This window comes from Camelus ferus, chromosome 21 (assembly GCF_009834535.1).
Source record: "Camelus ferus isolate YT-003-E chromosome 21, BCGSAC_Cfer_1.0, whole genome shotgun sequence".
Lineage (NCBI taxonomy): Eukaryota > Metazoa > Chordata > Mammalia > Artiodactyla > Camelidae > Camelus > Camelus ferus.
In genome coordinates, this window is record NC_045716.1 from 4,480,006 (window position 1) to 4,504,922 (window position 24,917).

A 24,917-nucleotide genomic window follows, 5' to 3' on the forward strand; every position below is an offset into this window, starting at 1 on the left:
TAACTCTCCCAGACTTCAGACAATACTATAGAGCTACAGTAATCAAAACAGCATGGTACTGGTACAAAAAACAGACATATGGACCAATGGAACAGAATAGAGAGCCCAGAAATGAATCCATAAACTTTTGGTCAACTAATCTTCAAAAGGACAAAGGAGGCAAGAATATACAATGGAATAAAGACAATCTCTTCAGCAAATGGTGTTGGGAAAACTGGACAGCAGCATGTAAATCAATGAAGCTAGAACACTCCCTTACACCATACACAAAAATAAACTCAAATTGGATCAAAGACTTAAACATAAGACAAGATACAATAAACCTCCTTGAAGAAACTATAGGCAAAGCATTATCTCACATCTCAAAAATGTTCTCCTAGGGCAGTCTACCCAAGCAAGAGAAATAAAAACAAGAATAAACAAATGGAACCTAATTAAACTTACAAGCTTCTGCACAGCAAAGGAAACTATAAACAAAACAAAATGACAACCTACAGAATGGGAGAAAATTTTTGCAAAAGATGAAACTGCCAAAGGCTTGATCTCCAGAATATACAAGCAGCGCATAAGACTTAATAAGAAAAAAACAAACAACCCAATCCAAAAATGGGCAGAAGACCTAAACAAGCAATTCTCCAAGGAAGAAATACAAATGATCAATAGGCACCTGAAAAAATGCTCAATATCACTCATCATCAGAGAAATACAAATCACCTCACACCAGCTAGAATGGCCATCATTCAAAAGTCCACAAATGACAAATGCTGGAGAGGCTGTGGAGAAAAGGGAACCCTCCTTCACTGCTAGTGGGAATGCAGTTTGGTGCAGCCACTGTGGAATACAGGATGGAGATTCCTCAAAAGACTAGGAATAGACTTACCATATGACCCAGGAATCCCGCTCCTGGGCATATATCCAGAAGGAACCCTACTTCAAAAAGACACCTGAACCCCAATGTTCATAGCAGCACTATTTACAATAGCCAAGACATGGAAACAGCCTAAATGTCCATCAACAGATGGCTGGATAAAGAAGGTGTGGTATATTTATACAATGGAATACTATTCAGCCATAAAACCCGACAACATAATGCCATTTGCAGCAACATGGATGTCCCTGGAGAATGTCATTCTAAGTGAAATAAGCCAGAAACAGAAAGAAAAATACCATATGAGATTGTTTATACGTGGAATCTTAAAAAAAAAAAAAAAGAACACAAATACAAAACAGAAACAGACTCATAGACATAGAATACAAACTTGTGGTTGCCAAGGAAGAGAGGAGTGGGAAGGGATAGACTGGGAGTTCAAAATTTGTAGATACTGACAGGCATATGTAGAATAGATAAACAAGATTATACAGTATAGCACAGGGAAATATATACAAAATCTTGTGGTAGCTCACAGCGAAAAAGAATACAATGATGAATATATGTATGTTCATGTATAACTGAAAAATTGTGCTCTTCACTGGAAATTGACACAACATTGTGAACTGACTATAACTCAATAAAAAAAAAGTTTAAAAAAATACATACAAATGTAGTAAAACATTTTTAAATACCAAGATATAAAATATACTAAATTTGGAAATGTGGTTACCTCTGAGGGAGCAGAAGGGGAATCAGTATGTGATAGGGATGAACCCAGGAAACTTTAATGCATTGATAATGCTTTATTTTTCAAGCTGGGTTTGGATATATGGATGTTTATACTATTGTTCTTCATTGCTCTTTTACATCCAAAATGTTAAATAATACATTTTAAACATAAAAATAAACAAGAATTTAAAAATCTATGTGGGGAACAGTAGGAAGAACAGCAAGATGAAAGTAAAATTTTGAGCACAAGCAGGCAATTTCACTCAGTAGAAATGGTATCCTACAAAACTGGGGCTCAAGAAACTCTTCAACTTTGCAACACTGGACAAGAAAAGTACAGGCATTCTTTTCATCATTTTAAGCCAAGAAAAGAGTTCATTATCTAAGAAAAAGCAGCAGTAACTTCCCTGGGGGTAAATTAGCCACAGTTCAGGTACCTAGGGGATACTAGTGTGGAATTAACTTGACTATCTCCTGACTCAAAGCTACTGTCCCATACCAGCAAAGAGAGGTCACATCATCGCCTCAGCGAGCCTCTCCTCTACCCACATTTTTGTGAGAGAAAGATGTGTCCATGCAAAAGCTGTACAGCTGGTTCTAACTGAAAAGAGACTCAAAGATAATGCTAACACTGTCCACATTTTGATTAGCTCAAGCCAAACATTAAAGTGTCTTATGTGGCATTTATTAATTGTATTCATTTGTTTTGGCTGGGGGAGAGGGAGATAATTAGGTTTATTTATTTTTTTGATGGAGGTACTGGGGATTGAACCTGGGCCTTGAGCATGCAAAGCATGCTCTCTACCACTGAGCTATACCCTCTCTCCCTATTAATTGCATTATTACACCTTCTTTTGTCAAAAATCTTCTAGGCCTAAAGGTCACGTGAAAAGTTTTTAGTTTCACTTTGGCTTACTTCTTAAGACTTTAAAAAAAAAAAATCAAGATACAAAACTGGAAAAACTGGAAGTTAGGTTTTTAAGTATATATTTCTCTAATAATAAAATAGCCATTTCAAGTCAAGAAGAAAAAAAGCATGGTCAATAAGTGGACAATCAAGTATTAATGATTTTGAATAAAATTAAAAATTTTTCAGAAGTTTAAAATGTTAATGTTAATGTTGCAGGTAGTATTTTCCATAAATGGCTGCAACAATGTATTTCATCCTACATGCTTTTCTTATATTGGGATCTTGGCATTCCTCTGTTGAGAGGTGGGGTCTGGGTCCCTCTTCTTGAACTTAGACGGAACTTTGTAACTGCCTCTACCGATAGAGTACAGCAGAAGTGATACAATGTGATTTCAGAGGTTAGGTCATAAAAAGCAGTATCGATTCTGCTTGGTGCTCAGTCTCTAGGGACATAAGCCTTGGGAATCCTTATCTCACACACACACAAAAAGTCCAGTTTAACCTGCCCATGCTGGAAGACCACGTAGAGATACAGAGAGATGCCCACGGAGCCTCAGGTCTTCCTGTGCGCAGTGGTTTAATAGTCTTTCCGGCATTAAGCACCAGACACATGAGAAGGTGATGATTCCAGTCCTGATCTGTGTTGGTCAGAGTCTAATAGAATGAATGGGATGTGTGTGTGTATATATATGTATATATACACACACATATATATTAAAATATAAAAATAAAAATTTAATAAAATGTCTATAAATATATGCATATTTTATGTATTATTACATATGTGTATGTGTGTGTGTGTGTATATATATATATATATATATCAAGAGAGTGGAAGAGAGAGACAGAGAGACACATAGAGAGAGAGATTTATTATAAGGAATTAACTCACACAGTTGCAGAGGCTGGCAAGTCCAACACCTGATAGTAAGCAAGCAGGCTGGAGACCTAGGAAAGAGTTGATGTTGCAGCTTCAGTTCAAAGGCAGTCTGTTGGCAGAATTCCCTCTTTGTGAGACCTGTCTGTTTTCACTTAAGACCTTCAACTGATTAGATGAGGCCCACCCCCACATGATGCAGGGTGATCTGCTTCACTCAGAATCTACTGATTTGTTGTTAATCTCATCTAAAAAATACTTTCATAGCAATATGTAGACTTGTATTTGATCAAATATCTGGGTACTGTGGCTAGCATTTGTTATGTCATTCACTTTTATTTTCACATTTTTTTAGGCAGGAGTGATACTAAAACTATAATGTGCAGTAAGGTTTGGAGCCAATCAGAATCGAGCAGAGTCAGAGCCCCCCTCCCATCCCACACTGCTTTTGGGCTGAGGATAAATTCCTTAGTTGTTAGATCTTGGGAATCAGTTTGCTAAGGGACAGCAGTTATTTAGCAACTAGTGCAGAACTGTTTTAATATTTAAACAACCAAACCAGTGCAAACTAGTTAGACACCAGCTGAGAATTAGGTATAATCCCTTATTGCAGTGCTTGCAGTTGGCTTTGGCCCATTTGTTTCATCATCCTAACAGTCCTAGAAGAAAAACACGGCAAGAATCTGCCTTTGTTAAGAATGCACTCGACCACCTCAGTAGAATCCATTCTTCACTGGATAAACCTGCAGGTATAAGTCTGTGCCCAGCAACATTGTGTTCCTCATGATGGATGCTGCTCAGTCCTGAGACCATGACTCAGCTCAGAGGAATTGCCCTGAGATTTTGACATTCTGCGAGAGGGCACACGGTGAGGTCCATTGCTGGTCAGAAATACACAACATAAATATGTACCTTGAAGTTCACTGAGAATTCAGCCATTCGAGTCACAGATAGAATACACCAATAAGGCAGCAGTGTTTGTCTACCTCACTGAAAAAGAGGAACTAGGATTTGAGCTCATCAGTGGCTCAGAATCTCACTCTTCTTAAATGTGAAAAATTACCTGACCATTGCAGAAACCCATAGCTTGGAAGAAAGGAAATTCTCATTAAGCAGGGTCTAGTAAAATTAAAAGATTCTTTTACTTTACTCAATTTACTTACAATCTTTTATTAGGTAAATACTAGAACAGATTGTTTCTGCCTTATTGCTAGGTGAAAGATTTATCCCTGTGTGGGAAATTAAGATACAGCTCTTAGGAAAGAGATCAGAGAGATTTTCAACATACATTGCAGCTAAATGAATAAGCAGCAAACAAATCTGAACAAGCACAAACTTATTTTGGGATGGTCTGGAAATTTATTTTCTAACACTAAAAAAAAATCTTAAAATCCCCACTCCAAATAATCTATAAATGAAATTAATATTCATTTTGCACAAACCAGTTGCTGAGAATGAAAACCTTGTGATAAAATACTTCAGCATTTACAAGGACTGGAAATTTTCATATCCGAGTAGCAGGGCATTGTTGATTCAACTTACATTTGATTCCAAACCTTCTACTCTCACTGGCTTGCCTTATGATTCTAAAACAAGGAATTTAACCTGGATGGACCTACCATTAGCAGAGATTCTGGTTTTAGGGTATATATGTATCTTTGAGGTATAGGATATAACTTGAAGGTGGGTTGGAACTATCAGGCAAACAGTTAATTAAATCAGTGGTAGGACCTGCACTTTCTCCCATCCTGTTTTTGAGTTATTGGCTCATAGTGGTTGCTAAAGGTAGCTAGGATTTAGGAAGTACATCCTGTTCTGTGTAAAGTTGACATGAAGAGGACAAACACGCCCTTCACAAAGGGCATGCCCTTCTTTGCAGTCACAAAAAAATGTAGGCTTGTTTAACACAGTGCTAAGCATTTAGCTCTAACAGTTAATAAAAACTCATTGAATGGATGGATGGATGAATTCATTCCATCAATGAAGTAGACTAGGAGAGCTAGCTGGAAGTCTACGGCAAAATAAAATCCACTTCTTAAATATCTGGTTGTTCAGATCAAAGCAGCTTTGGGGATATTGAGTTATCTGGAAAATTGCTTCAAATCCACATTTCACTTTTGGTGGCTAATCCCTCCCATAAGATGAGTGCTGAAGTGCTCTTGGAATAGAGCCAGGCAATGGGGTTGGAGAGTTTCTTCCTTCCTCTATTTCTGGAAAGGTCAAGAGCAAACCAGGATTTAGCACAAAACAGAGGGTGACTTTTTTTTTTTTTAATATAATGGATTAGACTCATAGATTCATTTATTGTAGCAACTGTGAGACATTGGAAACAACAGGTCCAACTCAAAAACATTGTTTAATGAAAGCATTGTTGAGTGTAAAAAAGCAACTTGCTTAAACAGATGCCTGCAGTCTGACTTTTATGTAGATAAAAAATAAAATGATGTTATATGTAATCTGTGGATACATGTATATATACAAATGTATAGCAGTGCATAAAAATGATAAACTCTAGTGTTGGGGAGCAGATCTGGATTAGGGTGAGGCTGACTTTTGATGATTTTATTGCTATGTTTTTCTCCCATCTTCTAAATTTCCTCAACAAGATTTGTGAATGAGACAACCAATGTATTTAAATCTAAGTACTAAGCTTTTCCCATTTTCCACAAATTAAGTTTTATATTTAAAAAGAGTACATCTAAAATATGTGATTTTGAAATGTTCCCAAGCTTTAAAAATTACATTTTCCTGAGTTTAATCTCCATGAATCTTCAAAGATCAGTCTCCTTTAATTTTGAATGCCTTCTTTTTGATATTTTCCCTATTGGCATTGCTTGTAAATTGCTTAGCTAGCAGACATGGTAATCCCTTTACTGTACTAAAGCAAGCCCTGTTTCTTAGAACACTGATAAAAAAGAAAAACATCGCTCTTTAGAGCATCTCTGGGTTTCAGTGCTGATTTATGCACTAATAATACAAATGAAATGTGCAATGGAACATCTTATAGCAAGACAGCAGCAACTGGAAAAGAAAAAAAAACCTGAATATGAGTCACAATTAGGCTATATGTGACCAAACCAGGTTATGCTTTGTAAGAGGTAAACCACCCTATTTACAGGTGGTGGAAAGTTTTAAACTCTTGACAGGACATTTTCTGCTGCCATTCTGAAAATAGAAAAAAGCAGCTGGGAAGAAGACCCACGGGTTTTAATGAGGCTTATCAGCCACTAAAAACACTCCTGGAATCCCGGGATTGGATGCTTCCCACCTGTTGAACAAGAAATGAGAACATGTGAGCTTTTGGTTACAAATCCTAGTGCATGAACAGAAGGTCCACAAAATATTATAAGCGGGCAAAAGCAGCTGGAACTGTCTGACAGAAAAACTGATGGGCAGAAATGAGTGATGGTGAAGAGGTAGCTGGTTTTAGAAATATAAGTGATTGTATATATTAAGCATGAATTGAAAAATTTGTGCAAAGCAACCATATATACTGATCCAACACATGCTGACAATTACTTCACATATTTAAGGGGTTATATTATAACTAACATATGTATATTTTATATAACTAGCATATGTATTTATATAGCGTATACTATGTCAATAACTCTCGTATAACCTCTAATAACTTCTATTATTCACACCCATTGTCTTGTTTAATTCTCATCAAAACCTGAGATGTATTAGCATCACCCCTTCTTTCAGAGATGAGGAAGTTGCAGCTCAGAAAGGTGAGGTGGCTTGCTCTCAGTCACAGGTTGGAGAGTGGGAGAGCTAGCCCTGGAATCTCCATCTTCTGAATCCAGAACACGTCCTGTTCCACTACACGGTGTGGCTGCTCAAAGCAGTTAGGTGCCCTTTGGAAAGAACCCTGGGATGTGGATTTCTGTGCTTTGGCTGAACAAAAACGCTGTGAGTGACTAAGTGAGAAATACTTGTGTTTGCTGAGTTCATAATCCCTCTCTTTCCCCCAGCTCTTTAGTCACCTTTAGCCCGCACACACAGGTGACAATGGAAGTGTACATCTCCAGATGTTTATGTGCAGCTCTCTGGCCTTGATCCCCTGTCAGCGACTTGAATCCTGAGTTCAGGCCAAAATGAAGGAGAAATTGACTAGTTCTCCATTTTGAAATGTAGTTAGAGTTTAACAGGCAGTTAATACTACAAAAAAAATTTTTTTGTCCTGTGAATAGTTTACTTTTAGCACAATTATTTGATATTAGTAGAATATAAACAATTTACATTTATGATTTTTGTCAGAAGTAGTAATATCAATTATGCATTGACAAGTTTGAGTTCATGAGGCAGACTGTATGAGACTTATAGGAGCCTGGAGATTAGGACTAGTGTGAAAAATTGAATAACATTCTTGAGAAAGGACAATAACCAAAAGCCATGCCCTCCTCCCATCATATGTTCCCATAGAGATTACAGAAATTTCAGGGACAATTCTGAATTGAGTGGGGATAGAAAGTATAGAATAATTCCTAGACCCCTTCTGTCCATGCCCCCTATCAAAAATAATATATGACACAAATACAAAATAACCACAAGGACATTGGACCTTAACTGACATAAATTCTCTATTAGATAGCTAAAATGGGTTCTACTAAATAAACCGAACCTAATGTAGATGCTCTTTTGAATCCGGGAGAATTTATTTTTAAATCACTTCTTAAATTTCTCCCACAAAAAGCAGCCATGACCTACAACAAAAGCATTTTCATTGAATTGTTTACAGAAGATATCAGTTTTAAAAGTGCATTTAATACAAATTTACACCAATACTGGGACATTGTGCTGTACACCAGAAATTGACACATCATAATTGTACTTCAACTGAAAAATATTACGTCAATAAATGTCTTTTGGTGTCTGGAAAGCTGACCTAGTGATATAAACAGAAAAGTAGATTAGATTCCTGAAATAAATTTCTGGCTCCATCACCAACTCGTCGTGCACGCTTAAGCATGTTAGTTAATCTCTTAGTATCTTAGTTTCTCCGCCTATAAAATGGGGGTAACAATATTTGCTATTAGATAATGTCAGCAAAGCATTTGGAGAACTCAGATGAAAGGCGCCAGAAGTATTTTGTTATCTGAAGCATGACCTCACAGTGTCTGAAAAATGGACTTCAGCAGGGTTGCTGATTATCCCAGCACCTTAGTTCCAAACTGTTCCTGTTCAACTGCTTTTGGGGTTTATTAATTTCTATTTATACTCTTTTATATATTTTAACTTCATTGTGCTGTTTGTGTTGTTTTGAGGAAAGCTAATACTTTGAAGAAACCAGGAGACCAGGATTTGATTCGTTTTATGTTGGTTTGTTCGTTTGTTTAAACTCATATGCTTATGTTTAAGATTTGAAACAAATAAAAAGGCACTTAATCAGCTTTCTAATTGTGGGAGACAGCTATAGCTATAAGAGTTATATTAGCCTCATCCATCCATCCATCCCTCTTATTTGTGTTATGTATATTTTATTTCATAATAAAAGGTAATTTTTAGCTATATATATATGTGTGTGTGTATATATATATATATATATATATATACACACACACACACACATATGTATTTGTTATTAGATAATGCCAGCAAAGCATTTGGAGAACTCAGATGAAAGGCACCAGACATTATATTATATATATATATATTCCTCCCTGCACACTCCATGAAAGATTTAAGGCAGATCTTGAGATAGCTGTGACATTTGATGTTTCTGTCCTTTTCTACAGGAAGGAAATAATATGATACAAGGGCAAAAGTTTAGTTGCTTAGAACTAAATCTGACCTAAACCTATAGTCCAACCAGCTATTACACAATGATCTCAGAAAAAATAGCAAGGGTAAAAGGGCTACTTCAGAAATAACACACGTGACTCAAAGAGCAGAGCTGCTGACTCAGTAACAATAAAAACTTAGAGGTGAAGTCAGAGACAGGAAGCCAGCTATGTTTCCTGAACACGAAGGTACTTCACTCCCTCTGTGTCTGTCAATCTGCTTATCCGAGGCTAATAAAAACATTTCAGAGGAGCAAACCTTTGGTCTTTGGAACCTACCAGTTAGAGACAGAAAATCTAGTTCTTTGGGAACTTTCCAAAGGGAAAGATGTTATTGGAATCTGCCCACAAAGATGTTGTATTTCAAGTGGCAAGCATTACATCACTTGAACGCAGCTTGAGTCATCCATTAAACAATGGACGGATTATGGACTACAAGAGATGAAGACTTGTTCAGAGGAGACATCAAGCAAAATACTCTGGGCTTTACAGTATTTTCAGATATTATAACCTTTGCCAACTTTACAGAATCAGCATTGACAGAGATTTTAAATATCATCTAGTTCAACCTACATTCAAATTTGGAAATCAGAACCACAGTAGGCCTTTGTTATTAGAGAGGTATTCTTCCTAATGGAGCTTCAAATGTTTTTGCCAGGTTTTATCTCTATAGAGAGGTATAAATTTCATCAGATAATGAAGTGATCTTATAGGTCATACACTGTTTCCCTAACTTATATCCCTTATATGTTGTGGTTTATAAGACATGGTTTAATATCATTTTCACTTCTTCAGAAGTAGATATTATGATGGGACAGAATGTGGCATGATGGTTAAGAATGTAGGTTCTGCATGTAAATCAATGAAGCTAGAATACTCCCTTACACCATACACAAAAATAAACTCAAAATGGATCAAAGACTTAAACATAAGACAAGATACAATAAACCTCCTCGAAGAAAATATAGGCAAAACATTATCTGACATACATCTCAAAAATGTTCTCCTAGAACAATCTACCCAAGCAAGAGAAAAAAAATCAAGAATAAACAAATGGGACCTAATTAAACTTACAAGCTTCTGCACAGCAAAGGAAACTATAAACAAAACAAAAAGACAACCCACGGATTGGGAGAAAATTTTGCAAATGAAACTGACAAAGGCTTGATCTCCAGAATATATAAGCAGCTCATACGACTTAATAAGAAAAGAACAAACAACCCAATCCAAAAATGGGCAGAAGACCTAAACAAGCAATTCTCCAAGGAAGAAATACAAATGATCAATAGGCACCTGAAAAAATGCTCAATATCACTCATCATCAGAGAAATACAAATCACCTCACACCAGTCAGAATGGCCATCATTCAAAAGTCCACAAATGACAGATGCTGGAGAGGCTGTGGAGAAAAGGGAACCCTCCTACACTGCTGGTGGAATGCAGTTTGGTGCAGCCACTGTGGAAAACAGTATGGAGATTCCTCAAAAGACTAGGAATAGACTTACCATATGACCCAGGAATCCCACTCCTGGACTTGTATCCAGAAGGAACCCTACTTCAGGATGACACCTACACCCCAATGTTCATAGCAGTACTATTTACAATAGCCAAGACATGGAAACAGCCTAAATGTCCATCGACAGATGACTGGATAAAGAAGATGTGGCATATTTATACAATGGAATACTACTCAGCCATAAAATGACAACATAATGCCATTTGCAGCAACATGGATGTTACTGGAGAATGTCATTCTAAGTGAAATAAGACAGAAAGAGAAAGAAAAATACCATATGAGATCGCTTGTATGTGGAATTAAAAAAGAAGAACATAATACAAAACAGAAACAGACTCATAGACATAGAATACAAACTTGGTGGTTGCCAAGGAGGAGGGGCGTGGGAAGGGATAGACTGGGAGTTCAAAATTTGTAGATACTGACAGGCATATGTAGAATAGATAAACAAGATTATACAGTATAGCACAGGGAAATATATACAAGATCTTGTGGTAGCTCACAGCAAAAAAAGTGACTATATGTATGTTCATATATAACTGAAAAATTGTGCTCTACACTGGAATTTGACACAACGTTATAAAACGACTATAACTCAATAAAAAATGTTTTAAAAAAAAAGAATGTAGGTTCTGGAGTCAAATGATCTGCATTCAAATTCTGTCTCTGCCAGTTACCAACAGTCTAACTTTGTATCTTTGTTTCCTCACCTATAACAATGAGATAAAAGTGCTAATAGTTATGTTGAAGGATTATGGAAATTAAATGAGATGCTGTGTGTATGGATCCTACCATGGTGCTTGGCACGTACTTAGTGCTCAATAAACATGAGCTGTTATTCACTCTGTTTATAGACCACACTAAGCTTAGAGTGTGACATGGGGCGGGCGGAGGGGGCGATCTCTGAGAAGCAGACCATGAAACACAATTTGGTGTGCCAGATGTTCACCAGGGAGTGCTCCAGGTATGCACATGTGTGGAAGGGAGGAGATGAAAGCACGATGGGGGAGAGAGCAGTCACACTATTATGCAGGTCCTAAAGCCTCAGCCAAGCTCATGGGGAAGCCCTGAAGTGCAAATGGTCCATCCACATTGCACTGTGTTGGGCTGTATATTCCCTTAGTCGGCCATTGGACGTGCACCGCCCTCCCCCTTCCCTGGCACGAGCTTGGGTAAAGCGACTGTGCTGCTGAAACAGTCCACGAAGCGGCTGACAGTGAGGGCTGTCCGTTGACTGCACTCCCAGCCATCGGCAAATAAATTCTTTGTAAGGGGATCTAGGTGGCACAGGTCTGTGTTTATCACAAGGTGGTCTGGGCAGCACTTGGAAAACAAACTCAACAAATTACAGTTGCTTCAATAAAAGTGAGGTCTTTAAGGAGGAGAGTAGGACATGAAGCTGAATAAGAATAAGCTCTGGAAACATAAGAGAAAGAGCTGTATCTGTGCGATGGAAAGCTTTTTCGTTCTTTATAATCTCCCAAATTTTGGGAGAGGGTGGATTCTGGTAACTGGAAGCCCTTTGTTTAATGAACATTGTGATGGATTGGGGTTTGTGATGGAGGTGTAAACTGGAAGAAAGCCCATGTATTCTGCATAATCAGGGTCACTTAGGAGGTAGAAATAGAAGCCAGTTACAGTTGATGCCACCCAGAGGGGAGAGGAGAATGCTTGGTAAAAATTTGGGTGAACAAATGTGTCTAACATTGTACCCTTTGATGTGCTCAGCACTTTCTAAGGGCTATACATGTATTAACTGAAAAAAATCTTTACAACACTGAGATAGTATTTACATTATCTCCCCCATTTTAGAGATGAGGAAACTGAGACATAGGGAAGTAATTTTGCCAACGTCATTCAGTCAGAAAGGTGTGGAGCTGGGATTTGATCTCAGGCAGTCAGACTCCAGACTGTAGGGCCTGGGCTCTTAATCATCCCTTTCCAACTGTTCCTGTGAAATTGCCAATGCTTTTGATGCAAATGGAGTCTTTCTTAGGAATTCCAAGAAGTGCTGTCTTGCATCAAGGCTGAGGGCAGGCAAAAACAAAGGCCCTGTGATATGCAGGGACAGCTAACACTTAGGTCACCTGTAGGTACTCATTTTCAAAAAGATGAACTTGTAAGTCAACACCTCAGGCCTCTAGTTACACAAGCATGATGTCAATGTATGCAAATATGAGTCAACAAGTAGGATTGTGTGATTGTCCACACTACTCAAAATTCTTTAGACACTTAGTGTGTGCAATATTGGATTCCACAAAGCTGAGCAAGAAGGAAAGAAAGAAAATTACTTAAACGACCACAGATAATAATTTACAAGGTTGGCATATACAACATGATATCAAACAAATAAGCAACCGAATCAAAAAATGGGCGGAAGACCTAAATAGACATTTCTCCCAAAAAGACATACAGATAGTCAACAGGCACATGAAAAGGTGCTCAGTATTGCTAATTATTAGAGAAATGCAAATCAAAATTACATTGCAGTATCATCTCACACCAGTCAGCATGGCCATCATCAAAGGGTCTACAAATAATAAATGCTGGAGAGGTGTGGAGAAAAGGGAACCCTCTTACACTTTTGGTGGGAATGCAAATTGGTGCAGCCACCATGGAAAACAGTATGAAGGCTCCTTAAAAAACGAAAAGTAGAGTTACCATATGATCCAGTAATTCCACTCCTGGGCATATATCCAAAAAAGATGAAAACTCTAATTCAAAAAGATACATGCACCCCAGTGTTCACAGCAGCACTATTTACAATAGCCAAGACATGGAAGCAAACTAAGTGTCCATCCACAGATGACTGGATAAAGATGTGATACACACACACACACACACACACACACACACAATGGGATATTACTCAGCCATTAAAAAGAATGAAATATTGCCATTTGCAGCAACATGAATGGGCCTAGAGATTATCATACAAGGTGAAGTAAGTCAAAGACAAATATTATATGACATCACCTATATGTGGAATCTAAAAAGTAATACAAATGAATTTATGTACAAAACAAACAGACAGACATAGAAAACAAATTTATGGCTACCAAAGGGGAAAGGAGGCGTGAGTATAAATTTGGAGTATGGGATTAACAGATACACACCACTATATATAAAAATAAATAACAAGGATTGACTGTATGGCATTGGGAACTATATTCAATATCTTATAATAACCTATAATGGAAAATAATCTGAAAAAGAATATGTATTTATAATTGAATCACTTTGCTATAAACTAAAACTAACACAATACTGTAAATCAATTTAAAAAAAAGAATCTGCAAGGTTGGAAAAATACTCCAATCTGTACAGAGCCTGAATAGATCGGGGGAAAAACATCATACATGGGGTTCTAAAGACTCTAAACATAGTAGTAAGAACAAATGTTTTAAACCCAGACTACCTGGTTCAAATCTCTGTTTACCACTTTTTCCTTGGGTATTCTTGAGTGTCCTTTTACCTTTCTGTGCTTCAGTTTCCTGTTTATAAAGTTGGGATAATAGTACCACCTCACAGGGTTACTGTGAGAATTGAACCAGTTAATATGTTACTATAAAGCAGCTAGAACTGTGTTTGGAGCATTAATAAGCACTCAATCGTTAACAAAAACTAGAAAATGGTGAGAGAAAATATGTATTCAAATACAAAGATCTTTATATAGACCTTTTCCATCTTCATGGTAGACAAAGAGGAAGTCCATTTTACCTATGAGATGTTGAGGGTAGATTGAAAAATACTGCCCATCAAGAAATGCACGTAACTACTATGGGTAAATGTGCTTTTATAGAGGGCTGTAGAGCATGGAGCAGTTTCTCTTCTTGAGTTTAGCCTAAGAATGGTGCTCTCTATAAGTAAGAAAACAAACCCTAAAAGAATCAAGTCTGAGTCAGGGGTACATCGTCACGTGCTACCTCACTCACTCAAGAAACAGAATGAAAACAAAAGTTGTGTTCTTTTGAGGGTCTTACAACAAATTACTAATAGCCATTACGTATTAAAATAGTACCTGAAGTTTTGTTAACTGTTCCTTTTTTCCCCCCAACCTCAGCATAGAAGACAGAAGCAATGGGAAGAAATCACAACACATTTGTAGTAGAGTTACAAAAAGGATCTGCTCGGGTTAAATTTATCTAGACAGAGCCATGACCAGGACCCAGATTTTTAAACTTCAGTGTTGTTTCCATTACCTTTAATTTCCTTTCACTGATTCTTCAAAAAGGCAAAGTGAAATGAATTAACCCAGACAGCATCAAATTACATAAAGGTCTATAAATTTGAAGATGTATTCAGCTGTCCCTTAACCCTATCTGCTCACTCCTGACCTCAGGAGACTACCCTATCCCCACCCCATGGTCCCTGTTAAAGGGGTGACCTAGGCAGCTATGTTTAATCATATATTCTTTTCAGGGATGACCCATACACTGGACGGAGCCAATCAGGTCCACCCTCTTGATGTGTTTAAATCACAACGGGGGACGTTGCTAAGGTGTAGCAAAGCCAGAATTAGAGAGGCAGGGGAGAATGGCTACTGAAGTCTCCATCTACCACAGTTCTAACAGGTCCCCTATTTTCCTGTCCTGGATGGAGTCTGAGATGTATATTCTTACCATACCCACCTCACACTACCCGCAGCTTTTCTCTTTTGCTGATTAGACAGGGTTTTAACTTACCATCAAACAATTCCTGACTAAATACATGACTTTCTACTTCAGACTGCTAAAAGTCAACATGAAGACATGCCCAGATAAGAATTTAGCACTGTGTGCTTGGTACTTGGGGAGAGATGAGCTAAACAGATCAAAGAGGTATCTTGAGTATTTCAGCACTTTGAAGAGTCCTCTATGAGGGAGTTTCTCCGTAACATTACATTCAATTACCAAACTTTGTCATTTCTACTTCTCAAATATTTTTCTTATCCATCTTCTCTCCGCATACATAGCCATCTCTTATCTAGACTGTAATTACCCTCTTAGGCAACATGAAAAGATGTAAGGAAACTTGCTGTTTTAAGAAAACTCACAAATTCCAAATCTGTGGAAAGAACTCATGGCCTTCCAATTTCATCTGATAACACTCACCTTCTCTTGGGGACTTCTCACTCATGACCCTTGCTTCCACCAGAAAAGGGCCAGTTTCCCTTGTACCACTGGGGCTGGTCCCCTTCCTCTTTCCTTAAATTATTCATAGCCCTACTGAATCCAGGCTGAAATAGTTTATATAAAGCTTTAGAAAAAGACTCATGAATAACAGAAGAAAAAGCAAAACACCGAGAAAGATGCAACTTACTTATTTTTGCCAACTAGGTGGGGCTTGCAATTATTATTCAACAAGTATTTGAGCATTCTATGATTACCTCTGTGCTTAGACTGATGATCCTCTCCCGCTCTCAAGAGGAATACGGTAGTGGGAGTGTGCTAACTGCTGTGTCGGGGGTAATACAGGATGAATGAGAGCATAAAGCAGCTCCTGAACCAGTATTTCAAGGTAGGGAATCAGTGAAGTTCTGCCTTAAAAAATTAAGACTTAAGATCAAGTAAGAATTAGCAGACATGAAATTGGGGAAAGGAACGGGGAAGGATATGAACTATTCCAGAAAAGACCAACAATGTGCAAAAGCCGAGTACAATGTGTAGATTGCAAGAGGTTTCTCCCTGTTTATGCTCAGGTGACAGGCCACTATCTCCCCTACCATCCAGAAGAACCCGCAAGCACATCAGGACTTCTCGGAATCCAGGCCAAAGAGAGACAGGTCTTCAAGGCAGGAGTTTCTGTTTTCCAAGTCAATGGCAGTCGATGGTCGACTTTTCAGTTTGTTTTTCCAGACTCAGGACTCACACCTCCATCCCAGGTGGCTAATGCCAGTAAAATCCTCATACTGTAAGATTTTTACTCTATGGCCTGGATAAGGACAATACAGAAAAACAGTCCATTGTCTTTTTGCGATCAGTGAGAAATGCTTCCTCATGTTGCCAACATTCTGAAGACTTTCTGAGGATCAAAATTGGGCTTTACATCTTTAGTTTAGGTATTAACTATGCCAACCGTTACAGTTCTCTTCATAGAATGAAAAATCAGGTTTACTTCCAACCTTTGTTTTGAGGATTAGAAAACTTCCCTAAAAATAATGTAATAAAGTCATTAAAGGAAAGGAAGCAAATTAAGTTTCTAGACATTTGTAAGGTAAGTACTGCACCGTGGTTTTTCCCTGGGCCAATGTTGTTACTCAAAGTCACAATGTGCCTAATTTTCTAGAGGCCCTAGTTCCTGTTCTCAAGCCAGTGATTTATTAAATTTTCCCCTCCAAACGGATGATGGTAACATGAACAAAGCAGGATGTTTTAGGCATCAATGATCTAAAATACAGATTTTTTAAAATACAGATATTCTTGAATATGCATTTTCAGTGGGGGCAAAAAAATCTTACTCTTTGTATATATAAAGCATAAAAACATACATCCAGTATATATGTGGTATTAAAATTTCATGGGAGCAGATGATTAGGGGAAAAAAATCTAAAAAGACTCTTTAGGGAGGTGAGAATAAAAAATTTGGAAAACACTGGTGCAGATTTTTTTGCTAAGTTGGGAATCTCCAAATTAATTCCATTTTAGTGATAATTCAAAATCCCTGGATGGACTAGAAAAACATGATTGTATTTCCTACCAATGTACTTGTGAACGGCTCGAATTCTTTGGCCTTTCTTCTAGCAGAAGTCACTAAAATTGTTCAAGAGTAAAGAAAACTCTAGGAATAATTTTTAAATAGGTATATGAATCATTAAGTTTATAACACAGAGAATACAAACCAAGAAAGTAAATTTATTTAAGTTACTAAAATAGCTTTTAAAGTCATTTACAGATCAGCTGCTACAATGATTTTTTTTCCTGATATAAGTAATATTAATTACTTTGAAATTATTTTGGTCAATGAAACACTTAATAAAAATGTTTGTTTATTCATAATATATATATATATATATATATATATATATATATAAAATAAGCCTTTCAAAAACTCTTTGTTTTAGAATCCTCTATAAATCAGAATATCTGACTTCTGACAGGAACAAATTATAACAAGGGGTGTCAATTTATGAATACTGGTGGGCCTAGTGGGAAGAAACCAGGCCACACTCCACCATCAGTCATGGGATCCTCAGAAGGTATACGGTGAAGCCAATGAGAGGATCTAGCATTCTAAAAACAGTATTTTCATTTAAAGGTTTGTAGACACACACACACACACACACAAAAAGGTGGATCCAGAACTTTAAGAATCTAAGAAAACCAAAGCAGCTGACAAATGAGAGAGCTCAGTTAGAGATGCAAAGTTAAAACTGAAATACTGTAGCAGTACAGTAATACACAGCAGTACACCTTAACATTCTGCACCTACGGTAAGCTTCACTTTCCTTTTGGCTGGAGGCAGTCAACAGAATTTATCCTGTGCACAGTATATCTATTTGCTGTAAGTGTCAGTAAAGGACTTCAAATGCAGTAAGTAGACATGCAGAAAATCAAATCCTTCTTCAACAGCCCAGGAAAGCTGGTTAGTAAGTGGTTTGCCAATTCTTGAAATTATATTTCTTAACAAAACTTTCAGGATGTGACCAAAATAAACTGCTCTGAATGTACACATTCTTAAGAGCCAAGTAAACAAATATACTAAATTTCATCATATACATACTTCAAAATCTTTGGGAGGACCAAAAATTTCTTAAAGGAAAGTAAATGATAAATGAAAAACAAATCCCAACAGAATTCACTGAGAATGGAGTTCATGTGTGACTAACCCTAAGTCTCAGTGGCGTATTTTAACATTTCACCTTGAAGATTTTTCCCCCTTTTCCTTCCCCATTCCACAACTTCTTTTTCCTGGTCTCCTCCTCCCTTCCCTCCAAAAAAAAGAAAAAAAGTCCAAACACACACTCAGATGACCTTTCATTACTTTTGTTCCAAAAGCAGAAGCTGACTAAGGAATTCACATCTAAATGATATAAAAGAGAATAAAACAGGGAAAATCCACAGTCACATTTAGGGAGCTGCCTTACTAATAACTCAACAAACTCTGCAGAAAAGAAAAAAAACAAAGTTAAAAAAATTGGGGATTCATAAAAAAGAGCCTATCCCTCCCACTGGTCATACCACAGCAATAATGACTCAACCCAGAACCTAAGCAGATCCTCAGTGAGACCGCATATAATCTACAGTCCTCAGATATCATTAACACAGAATTTCAATCGAAACAGGGAAATGATTCTCTCAAGTAACAGATAATTAGGTTGAATACACAATTTAGATGTTCCATGTTTACTTAAGAAGTTAACTTCCTTTAAAAAGAAACCAGTTCTTCCAAAAAGAGCTCCGAATTCTGTCTCTGGTTACAAAGACTGAAAAATTCACTTGGGACATGATTTTCACCCCTTATAAGCAGATACCGCTTTTCAGGTCATTTTCAGGTTGTACAGGCAGGACTAAGTGAGAAATGCGGCTCCAGAGTCCACTCAATTTGTCTGGGTCCATATGTTTGTAGGAGTTGGGTGTGTCAGAATTGGTGAACTTTACTTTGAGGAAGTCCCTCACTTTTTCTTCAATTTCCTTTAGGCCTAGACTGGTTTCAAGTGTCTCCTCCTCCAACAAGACAGTCAGGACTAAGGCTACATCTTTGAAGGCTGCATTTTCATGGTCACAATACTTATAGAAGATCAAAGCAGAGCCTGCAGGCAGTGACTCGAAGCGGTGTACCACGGCTGCACTCTGGCCGTTTGTGAATCCGTTGGTCAGTTCCTGATCTACCTCTTGTTTGACAGTGTCACTGTCTTGAGTAGCTTTGCCTGCCCCATCAATCCGGATGGCAGGAACGCTGCGGAAGGAAGAATAGGCATCGGCAATTTGCTCACTCAGACACTTGAGTGCTTCCTCAGCATCTCGGGCAGCAGTGAGCAGCAAGATAGCAGGATGAGGCCGAGGCTGGGAGCTATTAAGATGTTTTTTCAGGAATGTCAGGCTCCTTTCCCACAGCTTCTCGTCTTGACTTTGGTACTTGTTCATAAGTTGCTTCATCTGGTTCTGGAACTCTTGAACAGCAGTGGTTTCTGCCTCAGGAGTAGGAGTGAACCAAAAACTCCCAATGACAAGAGCAGCTATCAGAACAAGTGGCCACCACCACTTCATCTGGACAAAAGATGCACTTTTGTGTTGTCCAGTCACGTCTGCTCAGGAAAAAAAGAGATACAAGTATTATTTTCTTAGATTCAAGGGCAAGTGACTTTTAAAGCCAATATGAATCTTTATAAACATATAGATAAAAGAGGAAGGAATTAAAGAAGGGAGCTGAATAATTTACTTCCTTAAAGAGATAATTTATCACAGGTGTTTTAAATTATGAGTGTGCCTATGTCTCATCAATGTCAAAATGATAAAAAAATCTTAGAGGAAAAAGGAGAACTTAAATATAGGAAATGGCAAATGCCAAGTCAGAAAGAATATAATTTATAAAGCAAAACTATTATTACCACTGCTGCTAATATTTGGGAGGTAAACAATATTCAAAGACACTTTACAAAAATAATTTTAAATTTAGAAATGTGGGATGTTCTGGAAGTACATAAAGGGATAAAGAAAAAGATGCACTGTAAGTGAAATCTTCCGTATATTATAATAGCTAGCTGTCCTTTTAATTGCACTGATGCCATCCTTTGGGGTTGCAAGTTAACACTAGCAAAATTTAGTTTTCAACTCATTCCTAGTTATTAACTGGCAATGATGATAATTATTTACATTCATCTAGTGCTTTTCAGTTTATAAAGCACATTCTCATATACCATCTCATTTAATCATTTATTTAAAAAAATTTTTTTCATTTAATCATTTAATATGACAGCAACAGTACTTTTACACTTTCTATTTATTGATTGACTGCTTTAGACTAATAATTGTACCACAGACCTCCTGTTTTTTTTTTCTTTCTTAAAAAAATTTCATTTTTATTATTTTACCATGGACTTTTTAGAGCAACAGTTCTCAAAGTGTGGTTGGTGGAGTATCTCAAGATCTCTTCAGGGAGGTCCTTGAGGTTAAAGCCATCCTCCTAACACTAAGATGTTATTTGACTTTTTCCACCATGTTGACATCTGCACTGATGGTGCAAAAAGCTATGGTAGAAAAAACAACTCATGATTTAGATGAACCATTGGGCAATGGCAGCAAACTGTCCTTGTACTTTCATAGCCATGCATTAAAGATTATCAGTTTCACTTAAGAACGTAATTCATGAAGCAGTTAAAATTATTTATCTTATTAAAACTCAATCCTCGAGTACAAATCTTAACATCCTATGTGAAGAAATGGAAAGTACACATAAAGCACTTCTGACACAGAGCACAGCACGGCTGCCCCAGGGAAAGAACTGTGCGCACCTTAGCTGTGGGCTGAACAGGTGCTTTTTTCACAGGATTTTTACTCGAAAGACCAAGTGACAAACTATGCTTAGTCAGACTTTTGTATCTGGAAGACATTTTCTTGAAAATGAACAAAGTTGAGCTTGTTGCTTCTAAGAGAACTGACAATATTTGTTTCCAATTCTAAAATTCAAGGTTTCAAGTGAAAATTAGGATTGTGGGAAAGTATTGTATCTGCCATTATGAGCTTAACGGCTTCCAATAGTTAAGACTTTTTTGTCTTGAGATTGGTGGTGATACTAACAAATGCTATCTTTTTATCTTGTATTACAAGTGTGTCAACATTTGGAAGATCTACATAACTTAGTGAAACAACATTTTCCAAATGACTAGTGCATACTCATACAAAGTACAAGAAAGACCAATGGATTTTAATGTAACAGAACACAAAAAGTTCATTAAAATTGTTTCAGATTTCACATTTCAAATAACATTTAGAAACTACCACTTGTTGAGTTTTAGAGAATATCAAAACAGAATATCCACAACTGTCTGAAGGCTATTATAATTTTATGTATCTGTTTAAAGCTGGATTTTTGCAGATAACTTCAACCAAAACAATATACTTTAACAGGTTAAATACAGAAGCAGATATGAGACTCCAGCTTCATTTTATTAAGCCAGGCATTAAAAAGATTAGAAAAAACACGAAGTAAGCTATCATTCTTCTTACTAAATTATTTAAAAATAAATTAATAAACATTTAAATTTCTTTTTAATTTTAATTTCTAGATAAATATGGACATATTAAATAAAAAAGCTCTCTTGGGGTATTTATTAATTTTGCTAGTGGAAAGTGGTATTGAGACCAAAGAGTCTGAAAATCACTGTTATTTTCTTAGTACTCATTCAGGATAATAAGCAGACTTAGAGAATTAAACAAACTTCCCCGAAGGCTATACAGAAGGTAAGCGGTCCAATCTAATTCAAATACAGTTCTTTAAACTCTAAAAACTACTATGCTATGTGCATCTTTCTTCTAACTCGGTGAGGTTCAATTGGTTAATAGTATTAGTTGCTTAATTATTAATTTTTACTTTAGGTCTTATGGATAATAAAGTGTAGGGGAAAACCAGATGTTGTTTCATACAGTTTGTCCTTAAAGATTTCCCTGCTAGTATATACATACACCTTTTCCTTTATAGTGCTTAAAATACCATTCTTCAAATAGCATGAAGTTATTTGGTGTGAAAAAAAAATTTAAAAACCACCATGATCACCAATTTTAGAGACTCATTTAATAAAAACTGAATAGATAAACTTACGTTGGCTGGAGGTTGATGGAGACTGGTTTCCAAGATCTGATTTCAGAACAGTGTCATCTAATGATAAAGTAATAGAGACTATCAGTTTATGTTTCATAATTTCAGTGTTTCCAATAGAAAAGGAAAATACAAATTCCACCAAGAGAAAATAAGGCAGAGACCAGCCAGAAACAGAAGAAAATGCAGAAGCTCTGAGTGCCCATGAGATTGACAGCTGCTTGAGAAACAGGACCTATTTCATAATTATTTATGGTATGTAAAAAGCATACTCTTAGTATATCAGTATTGTGAAAAAGCCTTGAAGTATTTGACCCAAATTATTTAGTGGGAGTGGTGAAACTTCTGGGACAAAGTTAAGAGGACAAAGAAAATAAGAACAACTATAATAAAAGGAAACACATTATACCATCTGAAAAACTGCCATATATTGAACTCTTGCTTGGTGATGATGCTGAAAAGAGGCAAAGAAGGACAAAATATGGATTATGGATTACTGAGCTCTCTGGATAAGAGTTTTAAGATAAAATGCAATCTTAATCCTCACTATTTTCTACCTCAGACTGTTTCGAATATTTCCTCTGGTGCTTCTGACCATTTCAAATACCAATAATATTCTAAAAATTACATTAAAAACTTTTCACCATTTCTGTTAATAGACCAGTAATTTTGTTTTAGCTTGTGGTAAAACAATAGATTTCAAAATAATTTTCTCATAATTCCATTCAATCTCTATTTTCATTATTACTTTAGAAAACAAATTAAAAACTATCCCAACTCTTTCCTTATTTCCTCCTTCATTCTTGGCATGGTCACAGATTTTGACATCTAAGAGAGAGGAAATGGAAGGACAGGATTCAGAGGGCGAAGAGGTGGAGTTTCTCATTCGTATGATCTACATTTACCAATACTGCCACCTGTCACTTGCTTGAAGTTTTATAACTTTTATGTAAGTACTTTCCCTGGTGTTTATCAACAGCTTTCATTTGAGGAAAACTGGAATAAACTGGAGGGATAAAATTAGCACTGCTAAGATACAAAAATAGCCTTATTTTTGGTCATATGACAAAAAAACATCAAATGAAACAAAATAACATCAACCTTAACTCTATAGGCATATTGTTTTGCAAATACCAGTTTAGCTAAGAAATTGCATCCTTAGAAGTTTCTAAGTTAGGTCACCAAAAGTCACAACTGACTTAACTAAAACAGAAAAAAAAAATCCATCAGATAATGTTTATCTTGAACACCTCACTCATGACTACAAAGATCAAATGAGATAATATATAAAAGTGCTGTACAATGCTATATACTATGATGATATTAATGATGAAGAATAGCTAAATAATTGCTATTATGAAACATATGTAACATTTATATGACTCAGAACACAAAATTTAAAAAAAATTAACACAAACACAACTAAGAAAAATTTCCATTTACAACAATATCAACAAGAATAAAATATTTAGGAATAAGCTTAACCAAGGTGAAAGACTTATTACTGAAACCTCTAAAACACTGATGAAAGAAAAGCCTACACAAGTTAAAGGAAAGACATCCCATGGTCATGAACTGGAGAATTAATATTCTTAAAATATCCATACTACTCAAAGCATTCTATAGATTCAGTGCAATCCCTATCAAAATTCCAATGCATTTTTTACAGAAATAAAAAACAATCCTAAAATTCATATGGAGCCACAAAAGACCCCCAAAATAGCCAACTTTTTTTAAAACTTTTTTTTATTGAGTTATAGTCATTTTACAATGTTGTGTCAAATCTGAGCAAGAAGAATAAAGCTGGAGTATCACACTTCCTGATTTCAAAATATATCACAAAGCTAGAGTAATCACAGCATTATGGTACTACCATAAAAAGACATACAGACCAACGGAAGAGAAAACAGAGTCAAAAATAAACCCATGAAGATATATATGGTCAATTGATTGTCGACAAGGGTGCCAAGAATACACAAGGGGGAAAGGACAGTCTCCTCAATAAACGGTATTGGGAAGACTGGATAACTACATACAAAAAAATGAAATTGGATCTCATACCATCCACAAAAATCAACTCAAAATGGACTAAAGACTTAAACAATAAAAACCCAAACAATAAAACTCCCAGAAGAAACATAAGAGAAAAAGCTTCTTGAAGTTGGCTTTGACAATGATTTCTTGGATGTGCACCAAAAGCACGGGAAACAAAAGTAAAAACACACCATGGGATTACATCAAACTTAATAAGCACAGTGACACATGTGATCAAAATCACAATGAGGTATCACCTCACGTTATCAAATGTGATGTGGCTATTATCAAAAAACCAAGGTATATGGAGACGATGTGGAGAAAAGGGAACCCCTATACACTGTTGGTGGGAATATAAGTTAGTGCAACCACTATGGAAAAGAGTATGGTGGCTCCTCAGAAAGTTAAAAATGGAACTACCATTTTATACTATAAAATGATATAAGAGAGTACCCCTA

The 24,917-nt window shown here is 36.6% G+C and overlaps 1 protein-coding gene across 7 annotated transcripts in view; it reads right to left on the reverse strand.

Moving 5' to 3' along the window:
- Positions 1 to 17,956: 17,956 nt before the first annotated feature.
- TOR1AIP1 (torsin 1A interacting protein 1) overlaps positions 17,957 to 24,917 on the reverse strand; it is a 36,513-nt gene continuing 29,552 nt past the window's right edge. For 5 of the 7 annotated variants that reach the window (XM_032463623.1, XM_032463618.1, XM_032463619.1 and 2 more), the window contains 3 exons: positions 22,835 to 22,879; positions 22,429 to 22,485; positions 17,957 to 19,915 (listed from right to left, as the gene is read on the reverse strand). In XM_032463623.1, the coding sequence (XP_032319514.1) occupies positions 19,128 to 19,915; positions 22,429 to 22,485; positions 22,835 to 22,879 (890 nt within the window). In that variant the 3' untranslated portion in view covers positions 17,957 to 19,127. The remainder of the gene's footprint in view (positions 19,916 to 22,428; positions 22,486 to 22,834; positions 22,880 to 24,917) is intronic. The other 2 variants (XM_032463621.1, XM_032463625.1) reach the window with 1 other exon arrangement.